Source organism: Sciurus vulgaris (assembly GCF_902686455.1).
Source record: "Sciurus vulgaris genome assembly, chromosome: 8".
Lineage (NCBI taxonomy): Eukaryota > Metazoa > Chordata > Mammalia > Rodentia > Sciuridae > Sciurus > Sciurus vulgaris.
The window spans coordinates 20,860,239-20,884,665 of record NC_136468.1 but is presented as its reverse complement, the minus strand read 5'-3'; the positions used below and the strand labels follow the sequence as shown (position 1 = coordinate 20,884,665).

Below are 24,427 nucleotides of genomic sequence, written 5' to 3'. Positions count from 1 at the left end.
ACCCCACTACTGACACATTACCTTTCTGAGGATTTGCCCACACCTTATCTGTTAGGAGTTTCTTCAACCCTGGCTAGCGGGAACATGAACAACTCCAAATCTGGGTGAACTCTGGGGACTGTTCTCCCTGCTGCTTTCAAATGCTTCTCTAACCTTAGTGGTTTCCTCTACACAGATCAACACTCAGCTGAAGGTTTAGAGGACGCTTCTGAAGATCTGTAAGGATCACCTGCTCTGTTGGTGCATGCTCCCATGTCTCTCTCTCATTCTTTCTCCCTCTTTCTCTCCTCCCTTTCCCTCTCCCTTCCACTTCTCCACATCACATCTCCCTCTATTTATGCAGATACCTCTTCTCCAGTGTTTTTCCTTATAAAACTCTAGCTGCCTATTCTTCTAAAACCTCAAATTCTGTCTCCTTGCCTTACCAAGTCTTCCAGATTCTGTTTTGGTCCCTCTGTAAGAGCGATGCTGAGATTGACGCCTGGATGAGTTATGACCCTCTGACCTCTACCCCATTGTGTGATTTTCTTTAACCTTAAAGCAATGCACGTGATGTAACTGTGGTACAAGAAATGTTCATTTCCCTCTCAAGTCTCTTGTTTTGTTTTAGTACCAATGGCTAGCTTTTGCCTAAACCAGTTGTTTTATTAGGGGTTACAAAACTATTTTCTAATTCAGTTACTTCTCCACTTATTAACTGGCATTCTTAAAGAAAATAGACTTTTCCCTATTTGGTAATACAAAAATACAATTCCTACTGAAAAGACAGAGCAAATACACAATGCTTTCTCTTTACCAGTTTTCAAAGGGAGAATTTGATTTAATTGTCATCCCAAATTGTGACAAATGTCTTTTTCTGATTTTCTTTGTTCTTTGGTTTTCCATGTATTTTTCAGTAAACATAACTAATTCAATTATTTGTTTCTTTTTGATGCTTTTACTATCCGCTTTGGCCAGAGGGAATTTGGAGACCCGGACTTTATCTTTTGAAGTATCATAAACTATCTACGCGTGTTGCCAGGCCCTGTAAGATTTGTATTTGTTATGACTCTTTTTTCAACTAGAGAATCTGACTGGGTAACAAGGGTTGCTTTCAGCTCTAGAATTAGAATTTCAAGCTTCACTATCTCATACACCGCTCTGCTGCTCTCCAGATGCAGGAGACCCTCTGCCTGCCTATCATTCTTGCCTTCGCAAGCTGGTTCCTCTTCTCCAGTCAGCCCTCCCTCTCCTGATTTCTCAGTAGGAATCCCTTCCTCCAGTCACATTTCTCTCCTGTTTGCTACGCAAGACCAGCTCATCCCTTGTCCCCGCCTTTGCCTGCACCTTTCTTTTGCTTAAAATACCTTGCCTCAGCTCTCCCAGCATCCAAACCTCACGCATCCTCCAAATCCCAGACCAGCCTCCCCTACTTTTTTGCTTCCTTTCCCGAAGTTGTCTTTTTGCACATATTTTCATCTTCTATTGGAATATCATTTTTTTCTATTCCAAATGATGTTAGTGTAACTAGACTAGCATCACCCCCAGAAAGAAGAGACCATATTTTTTTTACCAAGATTACTGACACAAAAGAAGTGCTGTAGCTACTAACGTTATATAATCTTTACCTTTCCTAACATGTAGCGCTTTCTGCTTTGCTGAATAGCAACTTTAAGATGCTCCTGCAAGAGTGGGGTGGGGTTTAGGATATATCCTACTAGTGCCTATGCTCATTGACCTCTTTCCACTCTCTGGATTCCATTATATATTGAGAGGAATTGGTAACTTGGCCATAGCACTACACTGATATGAATATAAGTCAACAGATATTTCTTATTACCTAATATTATCCAGGGAAAGGAAGTTGCCCCCGGGGAGCTCACAGTCTAATTGAGCATACTGTTGTTGACTTCCTTCCCCTTTCCTGCTATTTTGTTCTACTTTGTTTTGAATATGAAATCACAGATCCCAAATAAACTCAAAGCCAGCTTTGCTTGTAAGATAGGTTAGACACAGATTTTGTTCAACTGTGATTATCTACCCAAAATGCTTAAAAATCATTATCAATAATTTATATCATATATATTTCCAAGTTTTAGCTGACAAATAAACTTTATAATCACTTTTATGAATTCTAGGACTTGGGATATAGCTCAGTGGCAGAGTATTTGCTGGTATGAGTGAGACCCTGGGCTCAATCCCCAGTACCACCAAAAGAGAAAAAAAAAAACATGGATTCTAAAGGGATATATTTTTTTCTGATTATCCAAAATTCAACTTCATATATTCTTTATTTAAGCCTATTTGTAAATTCTGCTTTTGAACCTGACAAAAGAGCTTTGGAATATTTTTCCTTGACTACTATATAAGTATATACATCTTTTTTGAGCAGTGGAACTTTAGTTTACCTTGCTGCTTTTGAAGTGGGTCACCTAGTGACTAGGGTCATCAGATTAATTTGTCATATTTTCTTGCCAGAAAAGAGGAATATTCAAAATGTTCAGTTCAATATACATAAATGCATGTATGATAAAAGGACTTCCATTATTTGGCTTCTGATGACCTCTCAGCCTGCCCTCCAAATCGATATTTCTTTCTCTTTCTACACACACAGACACAGACACACACTCCCAGCCTTCAACCCAGCCACAGAGAACAACTTGCCATTCTCTGGGTCCCCTGCTCTCATGTTCAGCTGTTGCATCAGCCTGAAGTACTTTTCTTTCAGCCTGTTCAGCCTGCAAATTGCTATTTAGAGTTTAGACCCCAGTTCAGTTGTGAATTGTTCCTTCTCACCACTTTCTCTAGCCTTCCACAATGGCCCCATTAACTCTTTCATCTGTGCCTCTCCTGTATAACACACATTTCCCATCATAGCATATTGATATCTCATTGTCTATTTGTGAACCCATTTGTCTGTTCGTCTAAGATTGTTGGAAGGCTTTGTGTTGTTTGGCTTTGTGTATCTTGAAATTTGCCTGATATTTGGCCCAGAGACCATATTTTCTTAATAAATAGTTTTCTTCTTAATCAATTAGTTAGTTTTCCTTCTGATCCTCTTTAGACAGTTCTCAGCTGGTGGTCAATAGGAGCATGGCCAACAATATTGCAGCATAGTCACATTTTTAAAATATTCCATAAGTAAAAACCATTGTGATAGAATATATGCAGATGGAGTTCTTAAAAGTTTCTGAAGGGATACCTGTTTGTTTGCACAGTAGTTAGAGATGAGTTGTTTTAAATTGAGGTTTAACGTGCCCCTCCTGCAGTCACCAGCCAGATGCCCTTCCTAGTCAGTCTCCCCTGGCTCCAGAATAGTAGCTCTGTTCTGACCTCTGTCACCATAAACTCCCTTTGCCTTATGAGCTTCGCATAAATGGAATCCAGCAGTGTACATACTCTTTGGTGATCACTGGCTGTTTCAACATTATGTCTGTGATGTTTATCCATGAGAATTCTCGTGTGCACCACTAGTGTGTTATTTTGCATTGTTCTGTAGTCTCTAACTGTATGAATATTTCAGAATTTTACTTTTCAGTCTACTGTCAATGAACATTTGAGTTTTTCCGGTTTTTGACTTGGACCTGTGGTTTTCTTTGGGAACCAGACCGCAGAGCATAGCTTTAGTGACTTGCTTTTTATCCTTTCTCCTCCTTCCACTGACAGGTGACGCATTGATCTTTACATAGAATGTACTCAACCTTATTCATTCAATTAAGAAACATCTGTGGAGTGCCTTTTATGTGCCTGGTCCTATATGATTTTTCCCTCTCTTATGGAATCTTATGAAACAGTGGGGAGGTGATTAAAAGTGTACAAAATATTATAAAGGAACAACTACCCAGTCAGTTTATTTCCATCACCTAGAAGGTTCTTTCCTTCCCCCTCAGGACCTGCCCCTTTGAAGGGGAGCCACTGTTCTGACTTTGCCAGAGATTTCTTTAGCCTGCTTTTAAACTACAATAGTAACAAAATCCTACATTTGAACTACTTATGTCTGATCACTTTTAACTAAGTGTAAGGTCTGTGTGACTCATCCATGTCATTGTGTACATTTGTCCTTTTTCATTGCTCTGCAGTGTTCCACTGGATGAATATACCACAATTTATTTGCCGACACCTATTGACAGACCTGAGACTTGCTCTTCTTTCTGGCCATTATAAATAGGATTGTTATGAATGTCTGTGTTCTTGTCTTTTGATGAACAGGAGCACACATTTCAGGGAGATACAATTTTTTAAAAGATGATTTGGTGGAGTAGCAGTGGCAGTTCCTCAGACATCAATTTCTGGATGCACGGCCTTTTACCAGCCGGCTGAGTAAAGGAGCAGACCCATTCAGGAACACTGGACACATCACACAGATCACAACATGGACCAAAGAGCAGAAAGCCAATTTCCTTTGACCTCTGTCACTGTTGTTTTTGCAGGTGTTATTGTTTAGTAGCTAACTACTACTTCTTGCTGACAGTAACTGGCAGGACAGTATGGTTTGATGTGTTTTGCTAACGCCCCAATAAACAGCTGTTACTATCTTTATCAAGCATTTGTGAGACCCCTTTATCCCACCACTTCCTGTGTACCTGAGGTAGTGAGTGGATTTCTATGACCGTGTTTTCGTTCCAGTTCTTCCTAAAGCAGTTTCCCAGAATCCTAGGTTCTTTCACACCTCTGAACCATCCCTGCACAGGAGCTAAAACAGCTTACATAGAGACAGCACTCTTCAAACCAAAGTTGTCTTGTTTGGGTTTTTTCCTAAGTGGTGCATTTATTTAGATATCTTTAAATCTTTAATTAGCATATTTTGTTTATGTATAAATGTGTTGTGTTCTAGAAACAAGATAATCAGTTATGAAATTAAAAGTGTTTTTTGCAGAAATATCTAAGACCTTCAGCCACAATGAACTTTAAGTTCTTACCACCTGGGAATTGAGAAGTGGTAATACGGTAGTAAGAAGGCTATGGTCCACCTTACTCACTCAGGTTTTTGATCCTCTACTGAGCATTGTAATAGTATTCTCTGTCCATCTTTTCACCCTCTTCTGAATGTGCAGTGCATTAACTCATTTAATAAACACTTATTGAGCACCGGCCGTGTGTCAGATACCTAACTAGGTAGTCACTGGTCAAAAAGAATTCACAGTTTAATGGAGGAGACAGCGAAGTGAAGCAGTGGTTACCAGATCCCAGTTAGAGCTCAGGCTAAAATCATTTAGCCAGGGACAGATGACACAATGACACACAGATGACAGCCATTTACCTTAGAGCAAGTAACCCCTCTGGTGACTCTTCAAGGATGAAAATCATGAGGTAGGAAGACCATTCCAGGCACAGAGATCAGGAGGCACAAAGGGACAGAGCCAGGGGTTACCCTGGTGCAGGCAAGCTGTTGCTAGTGAGGAAGAGCAGGGCTCCACGAAGCTGGAAAGACGGCTAGGCAGGTAAGCAGGCCAGAGCTCCAGAGTCCTGGGTGTAGTCCTGGGTGTAGGACAGGGCGTGGACCCAGAGGTCCCAGACCCGACTTCTCCACTGCAACGAGCACCGGCAGTCATGTGTCTCGAGCATGTCAGGGGTCTCTAGTGTCCTCAGCAACGCAACCAGAAAAGAGACATTTCCAAATTGTGTTCTACAACATTGTTCCAGTAGATGTAGAAAGAGGGACTATGAGAAAAAAAAAATCATTTCAATGCTTACGAGAAGATTAAATACTATATTCACCTCTTTAAAATTCACAGTGACAGCATATTAAAAGTTTCAGAGTCTTCCAGTAAAGGAACCACTTTAGTTTTCTTTAACTCACTATTTTTTCAAATTATTTGAGCTTGGAGTCAATTTTTAAGTCAAATTTCAAAATTTGGCCCACTCTGACAAACAATGGGCTATATCTTATCTCAACGGTCCAAACATCTTCATTCACTATTCTGTTTGCGTTGGTGGCACCAGGGATTGTCCCTGCTCAGCAAGTGCTCCACCACTGAGCCACTCCCCAGCCCTTCGTAATACCTCTTAAACGTGCATGACCAAAGAGCTGGTTCTTGTATATGCACCTCTTCCTTCAGATTGCTGTGTATCCCTGTCACAAACTTTGGTTATTTTTCAAAGCAACTTTTATTTTTTTTACATCAGCTGTCCTGGGATTACCTCTCCCTGCCTTTTTGATGTCATGCCCAGACTGTATGAACTGCTATAAATTGGAAGAAATGTGAAGTGAGTTGTCACTGAACAAATATCAATCATTTGTAATGTGTTTAATAGAAATAATGAAAAAAGTTAGGATTTTACTTGTTATAAAGCCCTTATATTCTGTGTCGCCAAATCTCAAAATTAATAATGAGTCATTTATGATACTAAAGAGATCAAATAAATAAAAACAAGATTAACCTTATTAGAAACTTAATATTTTTAACATTTATCTGTCAGAGTCACTGATTTGGAAATTGTTACAAATTCTTGAAAAATGGAAACTTTTTTTTCTGTAAAAAATCCCCATCATTTTGCAAACTGCAGTGTCATTTTCCTTCAAGAGAATGTAGTGATTGATTATCCAGAGTGCTACCATGACAAGGTAAACCAACCAAATAGCTGGAAAATTGCATGTAATCATATAGCATCGCCTAGGTGCTGTGCGGAGCACACCATTAGAGTTAAGTCATGCCGTTCTGATCATTCCCTGCTAGCACATTCTTCCCACCCCCAAACCCAGACCTCCAGGGAATGGGCAGAGGTGTTTGCAGTCACCCCTTCCCCTGCAGGTGCCATCAGTGCAGTTCTTGTCATCCAGATGCACTGCGGCACATCCAGGGCAAACCTACTTCACCCCAAGAGATTTCAAAATGCAGAGAATCTGTATCTAGCATCCCTCATCTATATGACATTCACAAAGACATTCATTGACATTCTTTTATTAGTAGTATAATCCCGAAGGTCCTGAGAAGTTATAAACAGGTGGAAAAAGGGAATGATGGGGGCTGGACAAAAAGAAAGGAGAATGCCGAACCCTCCTGAGAAATTGGTAATGGAGGCAGGAAGACCACGCACACACACGCACGCACGCACACACACACGCACACCTGTGGTGACTTGAGAACTGTTGCACTGTGATTCAGCCAGTGTCAGAATAATGTAATGATGGGCAAATTGAATACATGAGTCATGAGTGATCAGATTATCCTTGGTTATTAGAGTACTAAATCGAATCATAAAAAAGGAAGGGGCTAGCCAAGCCACCCCAGACATGATTGTCAACCGTGTGATTGCGAGTAGGACCAGGCCCTTTCTCCTAATAATCAGAGTAATCTCCCTGTGCTCATCTTCACTGTGATGTTTTAGATATTAAGCAGGCTCTGCTAGGTTGGCTGACTCCTCTCTCCTTTATTAATTGCTGTCCACTTGTTGTAGGATATCCTGTGTTCTGAATCAGGATGAGGATTTTAGATGCTTCTACACATGGGAACATGTAGCCAGGCAGAATCAATTCCTGTCACTCACACACAAATACAGAGGAATGGGATTATGGATCAGGGTGAAGCTGCAGTGCTTTAATCTTAAAATCAATACAGGAAAGGAAGTTGAACTTGTGGGGATTCTATAGAGACGGTAATTTGGTTTCCTGTGAGGTTTGCTTTACAGAATATAACTGCTCCTTTCTTCTTTCCTTCTAATTATTTTACTGAGAATGGAAAGGGGAGGGGAAGGGAAAGAAGACAGAAACCTCTACAACCAAATCATCTTGAATAAGCATGCAAATGTAAGTCATAATTCAAGCTAGTCCTCTTTGTGTTGAGAAAAGCTGTATACTTTTATCCATTCTTTATTTTCAAAAAAAAAAAAAAGTCAAAACCCTGTACCCTATAGTCTGTATTTAAGCATAATAAAATGCCTTTGATTCTTTCATAGGTCACTGTCAGACTAGAAAAATGTTTTTAATGTTTACTTTTATGCTTAAGTCTACTGTTGCCTATGTGATTTTATATAAATAAATATTCCACACACTTGTTATTGACCAAAGGATTCCAGGCTGCTAAGCATGTGATTAATATTTACTCCCATGTAATTCTGCTCCTTTTGAAAGAGGCATGAACTAATGGTTTTAACGACTCAGTCTTTTTCTTAATCAAAGATTTACAGCTTATTGAATATGCCTCTTTTCAGATATAACACTGATTTGTTGCACAGTACTATCTGTCTGGCTTTAAGATGGGCTTATTATTTCTTCCCTTTGGATAGTTCTTTAATTCAGTTTTAAAATATGTCTGAGTCTGTTTGCTCCTGTTCCTACAGCAGTGACAATGATATTGTTATAGTTTGGATTTGAAATGTCCCTGAGGCCCATGTGTTATGGTGCTGTTGGGAGGTTGGAGAGAACCCCCCCAGAGTGGGGTCTCCTGGGAGGTCTTCAGGCCACTGGGGTCATGCCCTGAAGGAGGATGTGGACCCCAGCCCCTTCCTCCTCCTCCTCTTTGGCTTCTGGCTATTAGGTGAGCACTTCTGCTCTGCTCTGCGCTTCTGCCATTTTGCCCTCGCTGTAGTTCTAAAACAACAAGGCCAGTCAGTCATGAACTGAAACTTTCAAACTCTGAGCCAAAATCAACTTTTCTCAGGCTGGGTTGCGGCTCAGTGGTAGAGCACTGGCCTAGAACATGTGAGGCCCTGGGTTCGATCTTCAGCACCACATAAAGATAAACAAATCAAATAGAAGTATTGTGTCCATCTACAACTAAAATATATATTTAGAAAGAACAAAATACACTCTTCTCTTTACAAGTTGATTATCTCAGTTATTGGTTACAATAATGGAAAGCTGACTAACACAATACTATAATATAATCGTGAGGAAACGATTGAGTCCTGGGCAGAAGTCAGGACTCGCACTGAGGCCCTTGCTTCCTCTGCTTCCTCTTCCTGAGTTCCTTTACACTGCTTTTGACTGGGGTGCCTTGAGGTGATGGGTAGGGGTGTTGAGAGGAGTGAATGAGCTAATGATGCCAAGTGCTTAGCATCGCACCCTGAACTTGTGAGAACCCCATGAATGTTCATGATAGTCATGGTGACTGTGAATCTCAAGTGGGGTGACATATGCTGTGTCTGTGAACACAGGCTACAAGCTTTAAGACAATACAAATGCTGCTGTTAATAGATTGATAGTTTTGAAACTTTAGAAATAAATCACGGAAGGCTTTTTCTTTGTGCTGCCTGTCATAGGGCCCTCCTCCCCAAGTACAGCACTTGGAGGCAATAAATCAGCTCCCACTGAATATGCATTTTCTTTCTTAAAAACCAAAGAGATATCTTGTGGATGTCAAGAATTCCTTGAGGGGCTTCAATTGTGCCTCAGTGGTGGAGCGCTTGCCTAGCACACATGAGGCCCTGGGTTCCATCCTCACCACCACATAAAAATAAATAAAATAAAGGTACTGTGTCCATCTACAACCAAAAACAACTTTACAAAAAAAGAAGAAGAAGAAGAATTCCTTGAAATCAGTTTGCAAATCCTCATCCTGATGTCATTCCAGAGAAAATTCCTTCTCAGGTCTTTGGAAGACTAGCAGTATAAAAGATACTTATTTTGTTGTTGATTGGAGTCCATATTTTAAATGTCACATCTTTCAGGAAAGTTCAAGTGTCTTAAATTGTTACATCCTTTCACTTGTCCTTCCTTGTCCTACACATTACCTGAGCACAGAAATCTCATGAGTTTCTGGGTCCTCTTTTTTTTTCATTTCCAGAGCACTATCATTGTGGAGAAGACGGTGCAAGACCTCATGAACCTGATGCATGACTTGAGCGCATATTCAGATCAGTTCCTCAAAATGGTGTGCGTGAAGCTGCAGGAGTACAAGGACACCTGTGCTGCAGCCTACAGGTAGAGCTTCTGCCAGGGGCTGAGCAAAGTCACCTAGAACCTGCCATGACTGATTAGCGATTAGCCGAACTTCCACCGTTAAGGAAAAGGATCACTCCTGAATTTGTCAGGGGGCCTGACAAGAGCATGTTTCACAGAAATAGGCTCTTAGATTCTTACTTAGTCACACTGACTGAGGGAAGGGAAAGGACCAAGGGTCAGAGACACTTAAGACTACCCTGGAGTGGCTCAGCTGAGGTGTCAGCCCTCATCTTTGTGAGAGAGATTCTAGAATTATAAGATTTGCCATCCTCAAGGAAATTTCAGATGTAGTGGATGAAAAAATCCTTTAAGTAGAGCAATTTGAAACTCCTAATAATCTATAAAGTATTTCTTTTTCATTCTTCCAAATGTATTCTTCCTGATGTTTGATCTGTAGGCTTCCTGCCATCACAAAAGGACAATTTTGTGCTGATGCTTTCAGGATCACTAGAAATGAAAAACTGATGTTACAAACTTGAAAATGGTTAGTTATACCTCTGATATATTTTCTTTGGGTTGAAAAACCTTTCTGTGCTTGTGGAAAAGATCATGGCACTTCTCATGGAAAACTAACATAGGAATAAATGATGGTCTGGTTGACAAGACATGGGACAATTATCAAAGAAAGGAACGTACAGTAAAATTCTAACAAGTATGTGATACATAATTAAGGATAGAGAGGTGCTGGCCAGGTGAGAACTGTACACTACAGACTGTAAAGGCAGAGAGAACAAAGCACGAGCAAGACTGGGAAAGACTGTGGCAGCCAGGAGTGACTGTGGACGGAGGGCTGTGTGCTGGAGAGATGACACTTGGGAGGTGCAGCCGACATAATCGCCTTGTGTTTGGAGGGAACAATGAGGAAGAAGTTTGCCTGGTGCCGCGTCTACGTGGAAGGTAGTAGGAGATGATGTTGACTAGAAAGAGTCAGACCAACCAACAGAGCCTTTTCTGACAGTGAGACTTGGAAATACAACATTGCACAGTAGAGAATGAGTCATTCATTATAAGTGAGCCAGAAAGCAGTGTTTAGGGAAGATTAATCAGACAGAGTAATACAATATAAATGAATGCTTAACCTCCCACATTCTAGCAGTAAGTGGTATTTGTCCACACTTAACGTGAACCAGTTAAAGAAATCCAACCACCTCATTGAAATGCACTCCCAATAATATATTACTTTTTGTATTCAATGATTAATTCATCAAAAATTATGTTCTTGTTAAAATTATACATATAATTAACAACTATTATAATAGATTATTTACAAAATAATTAGTATGGGATAAAGTATATTCATATGTTAGCAGAAAACTTAAATTTATGTTATTTAGTTTTAAATTTGCATAAATTTTTTTTGCATAAAATTCCTTTATTGATTCCTAATCAATAAAGTACTTTCAAGAAAGAGTAGTTCAGTGAGACCCTGTCTCTAAATAAAATACAAAATAGGACTGGGGATTTGGCTCAATAATCAGGTGCCCCTGAGTTCCACCCCTGGTACCCACCCAAATAAATTAATTAATTAAATTAAGTATATCCCATTAGGATAAAAATCATTGAGAAAGTGAAATATAAATAATATTCAAAGAGAAAAAGGAAAAAGAAAATATATATAACGGTTAAAAAAGAACTTTTTCATCTGTATTTTAAATATATAATGGAGGGTATAAAATAAAAATTGTGAGAGACACTGACCTTGGATATCTGTCTGAGATTGGAATTTCTGGGACATACATTTTGTATTTTCAGTTTCACAAAACCTAATTCCAAAGCAGTTGTACAGTTGTTCCAATGTCTCACGTACTAAATGAGAATTTAATAGCATACTGTAAATATTAAAACTTAAGTACTAAAAATGTCTTTAAATAATGACATTTTAAAAGCATTGCATTTCAATTTTGCTTTTATGTTTATGTTGAATGTCTATTAAATTTAAAACTTTGTTAAAAGCCCTCTTTTTCTTATATCCAATTATGAGTACCCAATATTTTCTCAGAAATAATAATGTTGATGAATTTTAATTAAAAGGAAAACGTTTTATATAACCTGACTACAATAAGGTAAAGTTGACTTTAGAATCTAAATCCCACTCGTAGTCATTTTTATAGTGTGGTTATTCATAATACCTTGACAGAAAATTTTTAAATTCTCGCAACTTTGCATCTTATTAATCACAGGTGTTCTTTTCCTCAGTTTTTGATCCTGCCTCTCAATGTGTGATGTGACTGGAAGCTATGTGTATTAGTCTACTTTATGTTGCTATAACAAAATACTTGAGGCAACTAGCTTATATACATAAAAGGTTATTTTGATTCACCATTCTGGAGGGTCCAGTCCAAGATCAGATGAGCCCATGGCTTTGGACCTCGGCCATAGTAGCACATCTTGGCAGGAGCGTGTTCCAGCATTTGTTAGCTATTTACAGAGCATCCACCAAGACACTGTGTAAGTGTGTGGAAAGAAAGAACTTAACCAGTTACTGATTCTACCTTTAATGAACTTACATTACAGATGAAGGATAGAAAGGGAAATATGGGCCAAAGAAATAAATCATAATTTCATATATAATCTCCATAGCACTAATTTATTCAGAAAATATGGTAAGGTAGGTAAAGATGCCATCTATCAGGAGGAAGAAATTACTAGGGGAAGGAAGTGAACCAGGCTTGTGGGAAAAGAGGAGGATTCAGAGAGTATTGGGAAGGGAGGAAAGGAACCAGAGTAATGTCAGGCGAGTGGGGGGATGTAGGGAAAGGAAGAACAAGTGAATGAATGTTCCGCTGAAAGGATCACTGGCGTCAAACTGCAGGATCTTGAGTATCAAACTCCAGGATTGTGACCTTGTAAAATGATGTAGTGGAGAGTCACTGACTGTGTAGTAGAGTACCAGGTGCAGACCTGGGCTCCAGGGAGATTTTCTGAGAATCTTGTAAGGTGGACTGGAAAAACAAGAGTGAGGAAGTGGAGAGGAGAGAAAGTGATCTCTGAATTGGGGGGAAGGGAGGGAAAATGGAGGGGGAAGAAGACAGCTCAAGAGACATTAAAGAGGTGAAATTTTTAGATTTGACCATTAGTTGGCTGCAGAGAGTAAGGAAAAGTTAAGAAGAAACACTGGTTGAAATTAGCATTATCTTTTCTATTTGCTGTGTTTCTTTTTTTAAACATAAATTCAAGATCTCACATTTACCCATTGAATGTAATGTTATTTTTAACTCCTCATTGCAGTCTATTAAGGTATTTTTAAATCCTCTTTGTGTCATCAAAAAGATCTTAGCTATTCCCCCAAATTTTATGTCATTCTTGATTTTAGAAGCAATCTTTTAGTTTCTTTATGCATGTCCTGGGGGGTGGGAAGAAGTTCAGCCTAGCAAGACAAAGTTGAGAAATTTGGGGGTCTACTTCTTGAGACTTCCTTTCAGATGGACATCTATGTATTACTCAGTATTTCAGGAGCCTCTTTGTTTTTCTAAAAACCTGGACTTTAGTTCAAGAGCAGACCCTGCAGCCCACGTGTGAATATCTGCTTTCTATCTACTAGTTATATGAACAACTACTCAGTCTCTCTGTCTTTTAACTTCCTCATCTGCAAAAAGGGACAATGACAGTTCTTTTCTCAAAGGGGTATTTTTAAAATGCCAACCTTTTTAGAATTGTTTTTTAGCAAAATAGTATGTTCCATGCACACGCAAAGCTGAGCTCCTGTTGTGTTGATAGCCATGGGCTGGTGGTGGTGACTGCCTTGACCACCACCTGTGGCACCCATATTTTTCATCATCTGCCCATAAGAGGTTTTTCAGGTTTTCTTCTGGTGTCTTCCCAATCCTAACCCTTTTAAGGCAAACACACCCTGCTGTGTGCCTCAGAGATGGGCATGTAAAAGCCAGCTGTGGACCATATTCCAGGTGTTTGTTCAGGAGCTTTCCCATCCCTTCACTTTTAGGACCCACTTCTCCCTGCTCTAGTGACCCAGCCTTAGGAATTCTCATTTTAGACAGTGTTATGGTTTGGATAGGAGGTGTCCCCCCAAAAGCTCACGTTAGACAATGCAGGAATGTACAGAGGTGAAGTGATTAGTGTTATGGTTTGGATGTGAGGTGCTCCTCCTGCCCACGTCCCCACCCCACCCCCCAAAAAAGCTATTGTGTTAGTGAAGGAATGTTCACAGGTAAGGTGATTGGATTCTGAGAGTTGTATCAGTCCATCCTAGTCTGAACGACTGGGCGGTAATTATAGGGAGGTGGGGCATGGCTAGAGAAGATGGGTCCCTGGGGGCATACCCTGGAAGGATGTGTCTTTCCTGTGGCCCCTTTCCCCTCCCCTTCTCTCTCTCTGCCTCCTTGTCTCACCTTGACTGAGTAGCATTTGTCTGTTGTGCCCTTCCCCTGTGATGTGCTGCCTTATCTTGAGCCAGGAACGATGGAGTTGACCATCTATGAACTGAGATCAGCAAAACTGTGAGCCCCAAATAAACTTTTCCTCCTCTAAGTAGTCCTTGTCAACTATTTTCGTTGCAGTGATGAAAGGCAGGCTAACATAGGCAGCTCTTGAGAACAAAGTCGAGACAACCAAAAGCCAAATTTATCATTTTTTCTTTTAAATCAGGAAAGGAACAAAGTCATGTGTCTTGTTCTTTGAAAGATCTTCCTAGCTCTTGGATAAGACCACTTTCTCACTGTTCCCAGACTGTCTTTAATAATCTCTTCAGTATTTTGTCCATGATTCCAATTTACCCCATTTATTTAATTTACTTTCCTTTTTTTTGAACCTCAGGGATTTGCTCTCAGGTGTTTTTCCTTGTCTGTCAAGATACCTCCAAGATTATCAACAGTAGTTCTGTGATTCCATGTTTAATTATTTCAGTATCCCAAGATAAATTGCCTGAATGTATTAAATCTGTCAGAATATTCTTTCCTTTCAGTGATTGTTAACACAGTTTATTATTTCATCCTTAAAACAATGATTTACTTCATTTCTAGGATTTCATTCAATCAACAAATGTTTATGGAGTACTCATATGAGAGTTTGTAGATACATTGATGAAAGAAGCAGATTAGACATCTGCCTTTATGTGGCTTACATCTAGTGGGATGGGAGAGGGGAGATAATAAGTAAATATAATACATAAGCATAAAGAATTTTAGAAGATAATAAGTACTGTGGAGAAAAGAAATGGAATAAGGTAGATAACTCAGAAGCGTGGGAAAACGTAGTTAGAATTGTAGTTGGGTATTCCAGGGAGGCCCTGTAGAGTTGAGATTTGAGGAAAGGCTGGAAGGAGTCGAGGATGAACGAGACAAAGTATCTGGAAAAACAGTGCCCCGGCAGAGAACCAGGCCCGCAGGCAGGACTCTGCATGGCACTCTTCAGGAGCAGCAGGGTAGTCAGCATCACAGAGGCAGCAAGGACGTGGGGGTTAGAGGATGGCCATGGGGAACGGGGCCAGACCACAGTTGGGATGTGGAATTCTACTCAGTGAAAGGGGCCACGCAGGACTTGTGCCTGGAAGCAGATGCTGTTACTTACACTTTAAAATCTAAGGCTGAGGATGGGCTGTAGGGAGACAAAGGTGGAAGCAAGGAGACCAATTAAGGGCTGTTGTGCGAGTTGAGATAAGAAATCAAGCAACAGTGAGCAGTTTCCTGCCAGATTGGACATAGGGTATGAGAGAAAGAAAGGTGTCGAAATGACTCTCAGGACTTTTTACTTCAGTCACGAAAAGGTAAGTGGCCAGCTGTGGAGATGGAGAACGCCTTATGTTTGGAATTAAGTAGGCCAAGAGTCAAATTTGGAGTGTCTGTTACATATCCACTTGGAGATACGGAGTAGGCAGTTGGATCAGAAAGTGGGAGCTGTGGCCTCAAGATAGACACCTGCCAGCCATTGACATGTACCTGTTATGTAAGTGGATTTAAAACCATGTTACCAGATGATATCGCCACAAGTATACATGCAGCACAAAAGAGAACTGTGGACTCTCAGATGTTTGCAGAATGAAGAAAGAAAAAGGACACTAAGCAGCAACAACCAGGGAAGAGAAGGGAAGTCAAGAGAAACCAGGTGAAGGAATAGAGAGCGGTAATCAGCTGGATCAGTACTCCTATTAGGTCGTCATTAGAACAGAATGGACTGAGTGGAGATCTTAGTGACCATCATGAGAGCTATTTCTATGGAGAGGGAAAGAAGGAAGGAAGGGGAGGTAGAGAAATTGTAAAGATAAGCAAAACTTTTATAGTGAGTTTTGCTGCAAAGAAAACACAGAAATGGGATGGTAGCTGGAGAAGTGAGGTCACATGAAGGTTTTTTTGTTGTTATTATATGAAATGTTATTTTAAATAGGAGAAGTGAATGCAGATCTGTATGTGAAGAAAATGATTTGGGAGAAAGTTGTTGGTGTAGAAAAGAACAAGGAGAATTAATGGAATTGAGCTTTTGACTGGGTAAATAAGTGTAGGATCTCAAGCACAAGTGGAATGTTTGGTTTTAGGCAGAAACAAGAATAGTTTATTCACTGTAGTCTATTCTATCTGTAGGAATTGAGTTATTTCTCTTTCATTTCTATTTACCATTTTCTCTAAGCAGGAAGCTTTTGCCTCTTGTACTATCTGCTGGAACACAGTTGTTTCTTTTGGTTGTTGGCATATCATGGTCCTCATGATTATCCTGATTCTTTTCCAAGAGACTAGACCCCTTAACATCCCTCCTGACTAGTTTCTGGAATGGTGTCCACTTTTTAGTACTACCAGCATAGTACCAGAGTACTACACAAACAGGGAATATCTGGGATTGATACACCATGGCTGCCGAATAACAGGCCTAGGTGGAATTTGTCTCAGGGTCTGGAAAAGTCATCTGTGAAGCCTCGAAGGGAATAAATAGAAACCCATCTTTGTGCTTGTCAGATAGCAGTGCACAGGCACGCACACGTGCGCGCGCGCTCGCGCGCACACACACACACACACACACACACACACACACACACACACACGGCACATAGCCCCGTGGTGCACACTGCCTGTTTCTTAATCAGGTTTTCCAGGTCTAGGGAGAAAGTGCTTCCTTGTTGTATGAGTCTGAAGACTCGAGGTGTCCTCACTTCCTCTCTTTTCATTTATTGCTCTCCCCCGGATTGGCACCTGCTGAGGAGTAATTAGGGCAGTCCTAATTTGGACAGCCAAATTCTGATTACAGTGAGAGGAAAAACAGGAAATGTTCTAGTTTTGCTGCCAGCAAATGACTGATTTAAATAGAAAGCCATATACAATTCAAATGATCCAAAATGATATAACATTGGGGAAGGAGGAAGGGAGCAGGAAACATTGCAATCTGATTTTCTTCCCCGTGATTCTCAGCAGATATCTTTCACAGAAGTGATCAAATCCGTAAGCTCACAATGCCCTCTGCTGAGAATTGGTTTCTTTTCCATTTACCACAAGAACCTGGCAGCCACTGGGAGTTTAGAGATCTGAGGAAGGTCAGAAAAATCTCACCTTCCTGAGAGGACCACACCGCAGAGAGATGGACTGTGCTATATAATGATGTCATGTTACAAGCTTTGGGTAAAGTTTCCTAAGAGGGAAATGAGGAATAGGTGTCTTTTTCTTAATTAGTCACACCCCTTGGAGCTTAAAAGAAAACTCAGCTGTGAATTCTGCACTGCATTAGCAATCAGGCAGTTGGTCCTTTACTCTGCTGCTTCTAAGTTGAATGCTGCTCTCCCTTTGCTTGTCCTCTTTGCCCTGAGATACAAGTAGCAGCTTATGTGTCCCAAAGTAGTAATTGAATGTTTGGAATCACAGTCTTCTGAAGTTTCTATCTGTTCTAATTTAGCATCAGTTCATTAATTTTTTTCAGGGTCTGACGGAGAATCCCCACCACCGCCACCCAATAATTGGGCCTGGTAAAGAATACAAATAAAAACTGTACTCTTAGAAGTTCGATTGATAAAAGACACAAGCATGCTGCTTGGGAGGCATGATATCACCGTCCTCATGGCTCACCTTTTGCCACTTCTTCAGAGAGGAGCTAGAACTCATGAAGAATGAGATAAGGGTACACTTGAGATCTCTGATGGTGGAAACCAGGTCTGGGCCAGGACTGGACACCTCGTTGGCCTTTAGTTTGCTTGTTGAACGAATAGGAAATTGCCTCCAGACTGAACAGGATGAGCAAGCAGCAGAGCAGCAGCCAGGGACACCATGCATGGGGGAAAGGTCAAGAAGTAAAGGTGACTAGAATGAATAGTGTGTTTGGGTACAATGGGTAGGAAAGGGGAGTTTTGAAAGTTCCCCATATAGGGTAAAAGGATACCGTCACAGGTTTGGGCCAGGAGAATAAAATGATCCCTACACTGTTTTAAGATCTCTGTGGCCCCATTGTGCTAATGAGCAGGAACTCTGTGCCACAAGTTCAGGTTTCCTGTGTGACCAGAAGCTGCTATCCTGCAGGAATGAGGGTCCAGCTTTGCTCACCTCGCCCACTCTGAACTTCAGAAGGGCTGACGTCAAATGCCAGGGGACCTTTCTGCAAGCGCCACACAGACTTGGATTCCGATCTGCCTGTTAATACTCTCTCCCCTACCTTATTGGCTCAATTCCCACTAATAGAGATACTCACTTTTATTAAATATTGATTAGATACAAATGAGCATTATAAATATGGACAGTACCTCTTCCATAGAGGGCATCAGCAAGTGAGCTTTTATTATGCACTGCTATAATTTAATTTGTATAACTCCATTCTGATACTTATTCCATTGTTTTGAAATTTAAATTTTTATGTATTATTTGATCAGTTATGTGTTCCTCTCTCTAGAACATTATTTTTCAACCATGGGTTCACATCAGAATTGTTTGAGGAAATTTCAGATACACTTACAGGCTTTCCCACATTAGGCCTTCTTACAGGCCTGGAGTAGTGTGGTTTTAAAATATCCCCAAAGTGACTCTCATGTCTGTTTCTGGTTAGAAATCACTGTGGTGTGTCTCAGTTATGAGAAGGAGGTTATTATGAGGTTTTACACAGTTTTTTCCATTATCTAGCATGGTGTCTCTACATGGGCTTCCACTCATGTTTATTGATCGAGTGACCTTCACTTGACTTCTGCAGTGCACATTGGCTTCTGTCCTGGCCCAATACAAATGTGTCTCCCTAACCACATACCCTAGAAATTCCGTAGCAAGTAGCCGGTCCTCACTTCCCCTGCCCAACTCCGTCTAGCAAGATAGGAAGGAGTCTCTTGCAGTAACCTTGATGTGCAGTAATGAGGACCTGGACTAGAATGGAAATAAATACTCAATAACACTCTGTGCAAGGGACTTTTTAGTCATTAGCTTTATCTAGTCAGTCACAACCATTCTGTTAAATTGGATTTTTCTTACCTTAGAGATGAGGAAGCAGAGGTTCAAAAAGGTTAATAATGTGGCAAAGGTCACAGAGTATGAAAGTGTGCATTAGAAGCTAAGTCCAAAGAAGAGGCGATGGAATTCTAGAAGAAAAAGGAAATCTGAAAAATGTTTCAAATGGTTTAGAGAGACAGTATAATAGAAGCTCAGACTCCATTATAATAGACATGGACCCACTTCAAGCTCAACCTCACCAGCCAGTTGACCATAAGAAAGTTCCTGACCTCTGTGCCTGTGTATTTCATCTTCCAAATAGGACTAATGATAGTATCTACCACCAGATATTGTTATGAGGATGGTAAGAGTTTATATATGTAAAGTACTTAGACGAAGTCCTAGTTTATGGTAAATAATAAGTGTTGGCAAGTATTGTTGTTGTTGCTGTTTGGGGTATTTTGTTGTTATTTACTTTTAAAGTAATTCATTGGTAATATTATTGATATTTGCCAATAAGATGTCACAAGAAAAATACTCTTGTGACTTCTGTTACTTTGCTGGTGTTTTTGTGCTTTAATTGTCATTCCATCATTCCATCTGTTACTTTAACAACTATTGTTTCTAAATTAAGACAAGGAAATCACAAGAAAAGAAGCATAGATGCAGAAATTCTCAGCAAAATAACTAGCAAATCAAATTCTACAACATGTTAAAAGGATCAAGTAGAATTTATTCCTTGGAGGAAATGCTTCAACATACACAAATCAATGAATGTGGTTCATCACATTCACAGAGTAAAGGACAGAAACCTTATCATCATCTCCTTAGGTACAGAAAAAAACATTTGACAAATTCAGTACCCTTTCACAGTAAAATAGTAAACAAATGAGGTATAAAAGGAATATACCTTAATGCCATATGGACCACTCATGATACACTCACAGCTAATGTACTCAATAGTGAACAACTGAAACCCTTTCCCCAAAGATCTGGAAGATCAAGGTGAGGATGCCCACTCTCATCACTTCCATTCAATGTAATAGTGGAAGACCTTGCTGGGCAATTAGGCAAAAGAAAGGAAAGGTATACAAATAGGAAAGAAAGAAGCAAAACTCTTGCTCTTTGCTGATGACATGATCATCTAGACAGAAAACGCTTTAGATTCCACCAAAAAACCATTCAAACTAATAAAAGAATACAGTAGAATTGCAGGGTGTAAAATCTACAAACAAAAACTTGTAGTATTTCTATACACAAATAATGAATATTCTGAAAAAGCAAACAAGAATACAATCTCATTTATAGTAGCTACTTTAAAAAATACTTAGGAAGAAATTCAACCAAGGCAGGAAAAGACCTACACACTGAAGACTGTAAAACATTTGTGAATGAGGTTGAAGAAGACACAAGTAAGTAGAAAGATAACCTCTGTTTATGGATGAAAGAAATTAATACTGTGAATAAGTTCATACTTCCCAAAGTGATCTACAGACAGATTCAGTGCAATCCCTACCAAAATTCTTGTTTTTCATAGAAATAGAAAACAATTCTAAAATTCTTAGGGAACCACAGAAAACCCTGAATAGCCAAGGCAATCGTGGACTAAAGAACAAAGGTGAAGGCATCACACTACCATACTACAAAACTACAGTAACTAAAACAGTATAGTGCTGGCATAAAACTGATGGAATGCAATAGAGAGCCCACAAATGAATGCAAGCATGCACCAGTAATCTATTTTTGACAAAGGTTCTAAGAATACACATTGAGGAAAGGATAGATTATTTGACAATGTTGTTTAGAAAACTGGATATTCATATGCAGACAAAGGAATTTTGATTCTTATCTCATATTATTAAATATCATATTTTATAATAAATATATTTATATAAAATATTAAAATAAATATATTTATATAAAATATTATCATATTTTATAATGTGATGAAAATTTTAAATAATAATGTATGTTCAGAATAATTAAGAGAATAAATTTCTAACATTCTCACCACAAAACAAGTATCTGTAGTGATTTGTTAGATTGATTTAATTTTTCACATTATAGTCATCAATCATAACATTACTTTGTATCCTGTAAATGTATATATGGATATAATTTGTTGATTCACAATTTAAAAATAAAATTTTTGAATAAATACATAATTATTTATTGAGGGTTGGGGTAGAGAAATGAATCAGCTAGGTGAGGTCTTGCCTTCATGGATTTTACATTCTAATGGAGGGAGAGAAGAAATAAGTGACAAATGAAAGAACAAAATAGATTTGTCAGGACTGAAGATGATGTGATTTAAACAACAACAATGAAAAGTTTCTGAGTGAGGGGCAGCATCAGGAAAGGCCTCACCGAGGATTTAATGTTTGAGCTCATCCTTAAATTCTGAAGGATGAGAAGGAGCCACATGGAGAGGAAGAGGAAGGAGCAGGCAGAAGATAGGATCTAACTTACAGCTTATGTGAAGGCAGGCAAATTGAGCAGAACAGACTGAGCAGAGATTGAAAGCAGAATGAGGTTAGACAGATGCAGAGGTCAGATCATTTGGGTCTTTTCTGGCTATATGAGAATTATGTGTGAGCTTTAAAAATACCAGCTCTGAGCCCCACTTTAGAATGTGAAATTGATATATTTTTAAAATACTTTTCCAGTATTTTAATGTGCAGTCAGGATTAAGAATCACTGATGAAGGATCTTGAGACCGGAAGTTATGAATTTCATTCTAAGTGCAATGGGAAGACATGCAAGGTTTAAACAGGGAGCTACCTGGTCTAACATCTGTTTAGAAAGATCTTAAGGATATTCAAACACAGAATGTATTTAAATTTGCTTAGCAAAAGAAAAGTCTGATCAATGACAGCTGACACAGATTATATTAATTCTTCGTCCACTGACTATGCTACAACATAATTCTTTATTTTCTTGGACTTTTATTTATTTATTTTAATTGTCAGTGGATATTTTATTTTATTTACATGTGGTGCTGAATATTATGAATCCAGGGCCTCACACATGGCAGGCAAGCACTCTACCACTGAGCCACAACTCCAGCCCCTTTTTCTTGAACTTTTAAATGTCCAACAATTATGACTCTTCATATGAGAACTTGTCTATTTAAAGATTGCTATTAAATTATTTCCAAGAAGGCTGGGGAGATAGCTCAGTCAGTAGAGTGCTTGCCTTGCAAACACAAGGCCTTGGGTTCGATCCCCAGCACCAAGAGCTACCTTGTGTAAACTCTCAGATTTCAAATCCTCCTTCCCTAGGGTCCTCTTGAATTGTTTCCCATGGACCATCTCCAGAATTATCAGATGTTTCTTAACTTCTGGGTAGAAACACGCACCACCGAAGAGCTCTCTGACCAGCATAAAGATAATCTGATGTTTCTCTGCTCTTTCCCTATGTATTCTGTTCCTTTGTATCTTCAGGGATTTGGAGTTTGGGTTGTGTGTTGGTTTTGTTTCATTTTCTTCAGCAGCATAATACTAACTCTTATTTCACATCCCTAATTGTCATTATCACTTGTGTTTCTGGGCACTGCTCTGCAGTTTGGCCTGCCAGAGGCCCAGTCATTCACAGTCTAAATTGGACTGCAGCCGTTTAATTTGGAGCAGCTTTGTCCAGGGTTCATTTGTCTAGGTTGGCTCCTAGTTTTTGAAGTGTCTGAAAGATTCAGTCTGGTAAAGTAAGCATCATGCCCTGGTTGTCACCAAGCAGTTGAATCCAATTAGCTCCACCTGCCCCTGGTTGTTTACCTAATGAAAGACGCAGCACCCGGCTGTGTCCAGGGACCATGCACACTTGCACATCCCAACTGCTCCAATGCAGAGGCAATGCACATCAGAGCCAGTTGACACCAGCAGATGTTCTCTGAACGAAATCCACTCAACCATGTCCAGGGGGTGGACCCTTCTCGTGGCAGCCTTATCACCTGTTTCCAGAGGTACACCTATCTTCTCTTCCTCCTGGGAACGGGTACAAATAGTTTCACAGATGGCTCTGTCTGTGGCCCATTGAGCTGTGAATTAATTAGTAGATGATGGTTCTGGTAGAGGTGATTAACCCTACTCCTCTTATAGAATAACTGTTAGGAATGCAGTCCTCCTTTGTTGAGGCTATTTGGATATGTCCTGGAATTTTGTAACCCACATGATCCTGTTTGTCACGAAATCAAAAACTAATCAAGGCAATTGGTCAGGGTAGAAACTTTGCCACTTGAATGAAAAAAAAATTTCTCCATGGTAATTATATGCTAATTGATGCCAGTATTTCAAATTAGAATATTTGGAATTGCTTTGGGGATTGGTATTCATTCCAATATGAATTAACATATTTATTGTTAAGAGAAGGATGTTGTAATATTTTAATTCATTCAGACTACTATCCTTTAGTAAAATGGGATCCATGAATGTTAGGTAGTAACATAATATTGAATTTTTGAATTAATTCAGTGTTTTAAAAACACCTAAGTAAATAATATGGTCACCTTTAACACAGTACCACTAAGATAATGTTTTATCCCATCCAATGCTAAAATAGGAAATTATAGCCCCCAATATGTACAATACCATCTCACACTACTGACACTGTTTCCCAAGCCCTAGGGCAGACTATATCTGGCTCAGAGACTTAGATGCTGGAAAAATGAGTTGGGTTTGGGCTTCTAACTCTGTGGAGCAGAATTCAGTCTGTAATGTAACTTTAAAAGGAACTGAGGCATCTAACTAAAGTTCTTTGGAGACGCGGACACTGAAATTTAGGTTTTATGTACTTTCCCTATGTCACAATATATTATTATTCTTTGAATTTTTTTTACGAACCATTTTCAGATGTCAACACCCTTTTTAGCTTATAGGACATAAATACAGCTGGCGGATAGATGAGATCCACAGGTGGCAGTCTACCCGCCCACTGTGTAGAACACAGTACCAGTTGTGAAGTGCAGTTTTCTTTCTTTTCCAAAGGAGAGATCATTGTAGGCTGTCATAGTCAACGGATTCTTCAGAGAAAGTGAGTTTTTGAGGACGTTTTCCACTAGTAGAATAATAGTACAGGGGGAAGGCTTGTCAACAATCCGTCCTTGGTTCATTTCTTTTGTAAGTCAAGACTTACTCTGTTGAATTTTTTTCAGAGGGGGACACACCTATATTTATTATTCTGATTTTTTATTAAATTCAGAAAGGCAAAGAGTGATCTGTGGTTTGGTAGAATG

At 39.5% G+C, this 24,427-nt stretch overlaps 1 protein-coding gene across 1 annotated transcript in view; it reads left to right on the top strand.

The window, feature by feature from the left end:
• EXOC4 (exocyst complex component 4) overlaps window positions 1-24,427 on the top strand; it is a 795,814-nt gene that overhangs the window by 626,308 nt on the left and 145,079 nt on the right. The window contains exon 12 of the mRNA XM_079150158.1: window positions 9,705-9,841. Within this exon, the coding sequence (XP_079006284.1) occupies window positions 9,705-9,841 (137 nt within the window). The remainder of the gene's footprint in view (window positions 1-9,704; window positions 9,842-24,427) is intronic.